This window comes from Mizuhopecten yessoensis, unplaced genomic scaffold (genome assembly GCF_002113885.1).
Source record: "Mizuhopecten yessoensis strain PY_sf001 unplaced genomic scaffold, ASM211388v2 scaffold3355, whole genome shotgun sequence".
Taxonomy (NCBI): domain Eukaryota; kingdom Metazoa; phylum Mollusca; class Bivalvia; order Pectinida; family Pectinidae; genus Mizuhopecten; species Mizuhopecten yessoensis.
In genome coordinates this window covers 231370-240345 of record NW_018405003.1, presented here as the reverse complement: position 1 = coordinate 240345, position 8976 = coordinate 231370, and the positions used below count along the sequence as shown (strand labels likewise).

The following is an 8976-nucleotide window of genomic DNA, read 5'->3' as shown; positions in this document are numbered from 1 at the left end:
TCAGAAGTGGTAGTGGCTGCTTCAGTAGTGGTAGTTGCTGCATCAGTAGTGGTAGTTGCTGCACCAGTAGTGGTAGTGGCTGTATCAGTAGTGGTAGTGGCTGCGTCAGAAGTGGTAGTGGCTGCTTCAGTAGTGGTAGTTGCTGCATCAGTAGTGGTGGTGACAGCATCAGTAGTGGTAGCTGCTGCATCAGTAGTGGTAGTTGCTGCACCAGTAGTGGTAGTGGCTGCATCAGTAGTGGTAGTGGCTGCTTCAGTAGTGGTAGTTGCTGCATCAGTAGTGGTAGTGGCAGCATCAGTAGTGGTAGTTGCTGCACCAGTAATGGTAGTGGCTTCTTCAGTAGTGGTAGTGGCTGCTTCAGTAGTGGTAGTTGCTGCATCAGTAGTGGTAGTGACAGCATCAGTAGTGGTAGTGGCTGCGTCAGTAGTGGAAGTGGCAGCATCAGTAGTGGTAGTTGCTGCATCAGAAGTGGTAGTGGCAGCATCAGTAGTGGTAGTTGCTGCATTAGAAGTGGTAGTGGCAGCATCAGTAGTGGTAGTGGCTGCGTCAGTAGGGGAAGGGGCAGCATCAGTAGTGGTAGTTGCTGCTTCAGAAGTGGTAGTTGCTGCATCAGTAGTGGTTGTTGCAGCATCAGAAGTGGTAGTTGCAGCATCAGTAGTGGTAATTGCTGTATCAGTAGTGGTAGTGACAGCATCAGTACTGGTAATGGCTGCGTCAGTAGTGGTAGTGGCAGCATCAAAAGTGGTGGTGGCAGCATCAGTAGTGGTAGTTGCTTCAGCACTAGTGGTAGTGGCTGCTTCCGTAGTGGTAGTGGCTACATCAGGAGTGGTAGTTGCTGTATCAGAAGGGGTAGTGACAGCATCAGTAGTGGTAGTGGCAGCATCAGTAGTGGGTAGTAACAGCATCAGTAGTGATAGTGGCTGCGTCAGTAGTGGTAGTGGCTACATCAGTAGTGGGAGTTGCTGTATCAGAAGTGGGAGGGACAACATCAGTAGTGGTAGTTGCTGTATCAGGAGTGGTAGTGGCAGCATCAGTAGTGGGGAGTAACAGCATCAGTAGTGATAGTGGCTGCGTCAGTAGTGGTAGTGGCTACATCAGTAGTGGTAGTTGCTGTATCAGAAGTGGTAGTGGCTGCTTCAGTAGTGGTAGTTGCTGTATCAGAAGTGGTAGTGACAGCATCAGTAGTGGTAGTTGCTGTATCAGAAGTGGTAGTGGCTGCTTCCGTAGTGGGAGTTGCTGTATCAGAAGTGGGAGTGGCAGCATCAGGAGTGGGAGTGGCAGGATCGGGAGTGGGATTTGCTGCTTCAGTAGTGGTAGTGGCAGCATTAGAAGGGGTAGTGGCAGCATCAGTAGTGGTAGTGGCTGCATCAGTAGTGGTAGTGGCAGCATCAGTAGTGGTAGTGGCAGTATCGGTAGTGGTATTTGCTGCTTCAGTAGTGGTAGTGGCAGCATTAGAAGTGGTAGTGGCAGCATCAGTAGTGGTAGTTGCAGCATCAGTAGTGGTAGTTGCTGCTTCGGTAGAGGTAGTTGCTGCATCAGTAGTGGTAGTGGCTGCTTCAGTACTGGTAGTTGCTGCATTAGTAGTGGTAGTTGCTGCATCAGTAGGGGTAGTTACTGCATCAGTAGTGGTAGTGGCTGCGTCAGTAGGGGTAGTTGCTGCATTAGTAGTGGTAGTTGCTGCATCAGTAGGGGTAGTTACTGTATCAGTTGTGGTAGTAGCTGCTTCAGTAGTGGTAGTGGCTGCGTCAGTAGTGGTAATGGCTGCTTCAGTACTGGTAGTTGCTGCATTAGTAGTGGTAGTGGCTGCATCAGTAGTGATAGTTACTGTATCAGTTGTGGTAGTAGCTGCTTCAGTAGTGGTAGTTGCTGCGTCAGTAGTGGTAGTGGCTGCTTCAGTAGTGGTAGTTGCTGCATCAGAAGTGGTAGTGGCAGCATCAGTAGAGGTAATTACTGCAGCAGTAGTGGTAGTGGCTGCATCAGTAGTGGTAGTTGCTGCATCAACAGTGGTAGTGACAGCATCAGTAGTGGTAGTGACAGCATCAGTAGTGGTAGTTGCTGCATCAGTAGTGGTAGTGGCAGCATCAGTAGTGGTAATGGCAGCATCAGTAGTGGTAGTTGCTGCATCAGTAGTGGTAGTGGCTGCATCTGTGATTTTAAATTTGCAAATATGATCAGTTAATATCAGCGTATGGTTGCGAGGATTACCTGCTCACAATCATGTGAATATTTCGATAAGCATTTAACGGCTACCTGATATTAGTAAAACAGCTCGACTTTGTTGATATAAATTATCAGGAAGTTAAATTTCATGGAGTTTAATTTACAAATTGAGGCCATACATGTTGGTGTTGTTGTTGTTGGCAACTGAAGTGAAATAAAGTCTTCTGTGGTGGTGAATATGGTGACTCTTTGTGATATTCTTCACCTCGGTCAACATCCTTTTTTTCATTTATATATCACATCATGTTCACCATGAGAAGGACCATATCTGTTCTATCATATGCTTCAGATATAACTTTAACAAGGAAATGCAGACATTTAGATATTTCGCCTACTGATATATATATACATGTACATGGTATTCAACGGGAAAAACCCTTACATTTTCTATTTATTACATTTTTTAAAGTAACGTGACGCAAATACTGCAGCATTAGAAAGGCGCGGGAAATTGTAGCGTACTATTTAACGCCGGGTTATAATGACGTTACGCTTGACAACAATGCAGAGGGTCATGTTAAATGGGGTTGTCAATGTAATTATGCCGTTTGCTGCTATTGTCTGGAAAGATTTCTAACGGGTTTTTTATCTATTTTTTTTTTCTTTTTTTTTTTCTCAGATTTGGCTCTTCACTATTCTTGTCTAATTATAACAATTAGTATAATAAGGCATTGCAATTCATTAGCAATTTTTTTTTTGTTAGTATGTGAGTAGTTAGTATGCATGTGGTTGTTAAATTTATTATTATATATTTTTTCTTACTCTTACTCTCTATCTGGACATATTCTTGCATTTCCTTTCACACTCACTTTGTTAGATATGCTGGTAGTGACGTTACTATAACAGTTTTATTTTCATAAGCCAGACGGTGGTTGTGAGGAATACAGTAATGAACGAATTTGTGTAAATCTGCAGAAAATTGAGAAAAAACCCTTCCTCAATATGTTATAAGCACAGTATAGCATGATCAACAGCTACGGTCTTTTAAGGACGTGTTTCCATGTGTGTAATGTATTCGTGCTTGTGTGTGTGTGTGTATGTGTGCATGTGTGCATGTGTGTATGTTTGTATGTGTGTATGTGTGTATGTTTGTATGTGTGTATGTGTGTATGTGTATGTATGTATGTTTGTATGTGTGTGTGTGTGTATGTTTGTATGTGTGTATGTTTGTATGTGTGTATGTGTGTATGTGTGTATGTTTGTATGTTTGTATGTATGTGTGTATGTTTGTATGTGTGTATGTTTGTATGTGTGTATGTGTGTATGTGTGTATGTGTGTATGTGTGTATGTTTGTAGGTGTGAATGTGTGTATGTGTGTATGTGTGTATGTTTGTATGTTTGTATGTGTGTATGTGTGTATGTGTGTATGTTTGTATGTGTGTATGTGTGTATGTTTGTATGTGTGTATGTGTGTATGTTTGTATGTGTGTATGTTTGTATGTGTGTATGTTTGTATGTGTGAATGTGTGTATGATTGTATGTGTGTATGTGTGTATGCATGCTTGTGTAAAAGTATGATGGAAGTAGTCTATGTTGGTGTATTTGTTTCCTTGCAATACTGCCGATCTTATGCCAAGGGCACCCACCTCAATATTTCACCCGATGATATTATACAGACACGGGTAAATTAGTTGTTGCCATAGCCCTTAAGGTTGAACTTAAAGTAGGGAACACATTTATTTTGTTTAAGGACTTTGGTATGTCCCGACCTTGGGACAGAACCCGTTGTCTACCTCACCTTAGAAAACGCTCAACACTTAGGCTAAAACGTGAGGTTTTGCGTTCAAACAGGCGACCTTTGTCGGTTAAGTGACCTTACGCTGAAATGCATAACTGATTTGGACATCATGAACTATTATAATGATCTTGATGTGGTTACCATATTTGTATTGGAAGCTTTAAATAATATTTTATCTCAATATTGTTGTAACTAAACTTCAAAGATTACTCCCTTTTTTTGTGAAAAATGAGATGTATAAATTTTGTATACTGTTCTAAATATTATGTAGAATAGTTTGATGACATTGAAATTGTTGTTGTCAGGAAGAGTCTAAGCTTGGTTCTCTATTTTTAATTTCAGGGTCTTTGGAAATCCCTACGAAATCATTTCGTTAGTTAATATTCAGTTTAAATTTATTTATTTTCAAAGCTCTCTACCATTAAGGCAAGATTTATACATTTTTAAATGTGTTTTTTGAAATATCATTTACAAAAGTATAATGACCTTGAAATTGATGTTATCATTAAGAATCAAATTTTAGTAAGCAATTTTGAATTTCAGAAAACTTAGAAAATCTCTAAGAAAAATGACCTTGGCATACGTTTATTTATTTAGAAAAGCCTTAACCACTTTGGCAGGATACATACATATTCATATTTTTTGTTTAAACATTTTTATTTTACAAAAGAATGATGACCTTAAAATAGATGTTATCAAGAAGAGTGTGGTTCGCAATTTTGAATTTTAAAATCACAACTAAATGCTTTTGCTGTATTTCTTAAGATTTTTTATCATTTTGGCGTGATACTGCAGGTTATAATCATAGAGACATATTGTGGAGCATTGTTTGAGAACAGGAAATATTGTTCAATGGAGTAAAGATATAGGTAATAATGGTAACTTACTGAGTGTACAGATCACGAGGACACAAACACACCAGCCCATACTTGCCATGTCGTCACCTGTCAGAAACAAAATCAATGTAATTACACTGCTTGCATGAATTAAAGAATAAATGATATTTACGTATCTTGTTCCAGAATCCGGAACGTTCCAACCTTGGAAAAATGCTTTACTAAGCTCTGTTTTGCTTGCATGAATTAAATAATAAAGGATATTCACGTATCTTGTTCCAGATTCCGGAACGTTCCAACCTTGGAAAAATGCTTTACTAAGCTCTGTTTTGCTTGCATGAATTAAAGAATAAATGATATTTACGTATCTTGTTCCAGATTCCGGAACGTTCCAACCTTGGAAAAATGCTTTACTAAGCTCTTCTTTGAGATAGATTACTTAAGTTAATAAAGCTACAGAAATATAAAACTGTACATCTCTTTAAGGAGCAACAAACAAAAAGGCAGCTACACTTGTATCATAATTTGATTTTGACCTGTGAAATGGTAAGTGGAATATTACAGTCCGATTACCTTTATCATGTTCATATGTATTTCAAAGAATATAATTGCAACATTTCCATGTTTTATATTAACATTTCCACTGTTCTGCACTCAAATCAAACTACCACCTCAAAATGTTGCTGTAAAAGTAACAGCAACATATATATATTTCAAGAATGGCGGAATTATTTCCAATAGGATTCAAGATTAATCATGGCATAGCGTTAAGCCATCTTAAATTAGTTGGTTGTTTTCCCCAACGTATTTCTTATCCTCATAATGCACATATTTCCAATTATATATTGATTCTATCAACTCGGCAATGGGTTTTTATCTTTTTTTTATCATCATTGTACTTTTTATTTTTTACCCGTTGTTTTAATATGAAGATTTGACACACATAGTCAAAAGGCAACGACATGGTTTTATTGAATAACTGTGGAGGCATATTTATTTGATTTATACGCTATACATTACAATATTACTGATCATTTCAAATCGTTTACTCTCACATCAGTTAAAATGTGTAATTGAGATATTTAAAAAGTGTTATGTTGTAAATATGAAAATTGAACTTCATGCAAGTGCATAACTAAGAATTTATGAATGGAATGAAAACATTTCGTGACTTTAAGGGTATCAGTATATCTTGTTTTACTTTGCATTGATAGTCAGATTGGATATGAATGCCTATGACCACTCATGTGAAGTGGTGAGTATATATCCCCCTTTCCGAGCCTTCAATCATATAAACACCAATATTAAATCGTAGCCTTAATTAAAATAAGACTAATTAGGATGTTGATATTTACTATTAGTAAAAATCAGAGAGCAGACAACGTTACTGGCGTTCAACCACTTACCGTCAAACATGTTATGATTGAATGCTAGGATTTAAAAAAAAATGTATGACAATTGTTTTTTAATTTATCAACTATGGAAAGTGTGTGTTTGGTGTTTCTAATACCCTTTATAAGTATTTACATTTAATTGATGTTTCGGGATGTGGTATCTTATAAAATAAATTCGTCGTTGATATTTGTCTGCAATTTCTATTATGTTAAACGTTTTAGTTTAAGAGACATGAAAAGACAAATAAAGATGTTTTTGAACTCGCTAACCTGATATGGATATGCAATGATGATATGGTTGGTTAGCTAGTTCAAAACATATTTAGTTCACAAAGTTGACAGCTCCTATAGTGTGTCCGATAACAACAAGACACAGAAGATAAACCACTCAATCAAAGGATGGTTTCCCCAGTTAAGTGTGCTTCACAACGTTATACTATATGTACCTGTCATAATGCGCACAATATAACTCCAGTTTATGCAAGCACCCACCCTCTATTCAGAGTCATACAACCGTCCTGAAATACCTGACATACAAACATAAATACCGTGACGTGCCATAAGTCTTTCACGTCTTCCATCGCAAGAAAGACGTTGATAATAGCCATATACTGTTGCATTGGTATGTTCCAATTTTTCACCGCTTTAACAACTTTATTTCTCTATAACTTTTATTCAAATCCCATCATTTTTTTGTTCATGCATTAGAACACCTCGAACGAGTTTGTGCTTCACGGTGCCAAGGTCAAGGTCGCAATTACTATTTATAGAATTTTTTTTATCATCGCTCTAGTTAATTCATGAGTTCGTGGATTTTGATAAAAATCATGTTTTTGTTAAATATGACAATATCTCAAAAAAAATGTGTTTTTGAACAGATTTGTATTACGTTTCATGAAGTGGCGAATAATATTGTGTGTCAAATTTATTGAAAACCGATGCAGGTAAAATTTTAGAAAGGTAAATTAACATGGAGTCAAAAGGGAATTAACGTTACGTGAACGACTTATGGTATTTATTGGTTACTGTGTGAAAAGTAATATGAAAACTACATAACTTTTCAGGGAGTATACTTCTGGTGTCAAGCTAAACATTTAGCTGCACTACATCTGTTTTTATTTTGATATTTTTTTGCAAATGCTACTATTTGGCATTATGGACAGAAGAATATGTTGTTGCAACAGTATTAGCAACATTAGGATTCACTTATATAATACATATATATAAAGAAACTTAAAACAATCCAAATACGAAATGATATTTAGGATATCTATCCATACAATGTAATCTGATTAGGGGACCATACATATTACCCGCCATTTGTCAAACACGCTAGGCATTTTACTTATTGATTCGTGCACCAGACAACAAAAACTAAATCAAACCCAAACACACTATACAAATCCCTCTTACAGAGACGCTCTGTATCGAAAATCAAGTATTTTCGAGTCCAGCTCCAAAGCAGTGTCAGAATGATATACTCAAGGAAAACTGAAATTACGTTAATATGAATCCCCGTCGCTTAAACCTGTAAGCCAGTATTTGTATTATTTATTGTTTGGTTCGAAGTAAAATGTGATGAGATTTTATTTAATCCCATTTTTTTTCTTTCCTTTGATTTCTGTCATGCATGACTTACATATTGCAATCATAGGCACTTGGATGATTCAATTTGCCATTGTAAACGTCTCGCTCGGTGGTGCATGTAATAGATTTCATCACTAGTTAAACTTGTTCTACCAGATAAAAAAAACCCGCTAAGGTTTGGTTGCAAAAATCAAAATTTAGCAATGTCACCATCACTCGGTCAGATCGTCACGCAGGGTCTAAGCGGCGGTGCATTTATTCAGTGATGCATGGTACAGGACAAATTGAGATAGGAACAAATTCTAAAATAAATCACTAATTAAGCGTTTCTTGCAGCTAATCTCAAATTCATACTTTACTTCAGCAGATATATAATATCGATAACATTCACGTCGCACTCTCGAGATTCGGAACAATACGTGTGTTCTGAACGCAGAATATAAATAGCAAAGTCATTATTACTCCGTTCTTTATTTTCATTTTCATTTTATATATTTATCAATCAATTGAAAGCTAATTCAGTCTTTCCGATTTTGATGCTTTTAAACCCTTTTAGCTTAAAACAATACACACATTGCTAGCTTAACCTTTTCTCCTTAAAATCAAAAGTGATCTTATATTTGTAAAATTCGTTTTTGTAATTTTATTGCCACCATGGAGTATATCTTTTACGATGAAAATACCATACAAACACATAAACAACCACTGGACCCTGTTTAAATAGTAAATGAATGCATTTTTCATAAATAGACACTTTACTCTTCCATATAAGCTTAATCAATACTCCTCTTATATTTGAAATTCTTGTAATAAAAGGGTTTTATGAACCTCCCCTTCAGTTTAAATATTTATCTGGACCAGTTTGTATTTCAACCCTTTTAGTCCCTAGCAACACCCCGATAAGACCGAGAAGGTGAAAAAAAGCTGTACGGTGCAAAGTAAATTGATTTCCGTATACTGTATCAATTACCAAAATGTATGGGTTCAATAGCATGTGAGTGTCTTTTCTTCATCTTGTCTCCCTTATGCGTCGATCCACCTAAAGCCGAATACTTAATATAAGTTGTCTCTATAATTCATAACATAGGTTAATAAATATTCTTAAAGAAATACCGCATGGTACGTTCCTGGAGTGCAAGTAAATATTTAAATTAACTAATAGAAATCCCAATAAAGTGTTGAATAAAGCGCAAATCTTCA

The 8976-nt window shown here is 36.8% G+C and overlaps 1 protein-coding gene across 1 annotated transcript; it reads right to left on the bottom strand.

Moving 5' to 3' along the window:
• Window positions 1–1030: 1030 nt before the first annotated feature.
• LOC110447428 (integumentary mucin C.1-like) lies at window positions 1031–6211 on the bottom strand. The gene is made up of 4 exons (XM_021493116.1): window positions 6202–6211; window positions 4847–4903; window positions 1564–1992; window positions 1031–1362 (listed from the first exon to the last, which is right to left on the bottom strand). The coding sequence occupies exons 1-4, from the start codon at window positions 6209–6211 to the stop codon at window positions 1031–1033; spliced, it is 828 nt and encodes a 275-aa protein (XP_021348791.1).
• Window positions 6212–8976: the final 2765 nt, after the last annotated feature.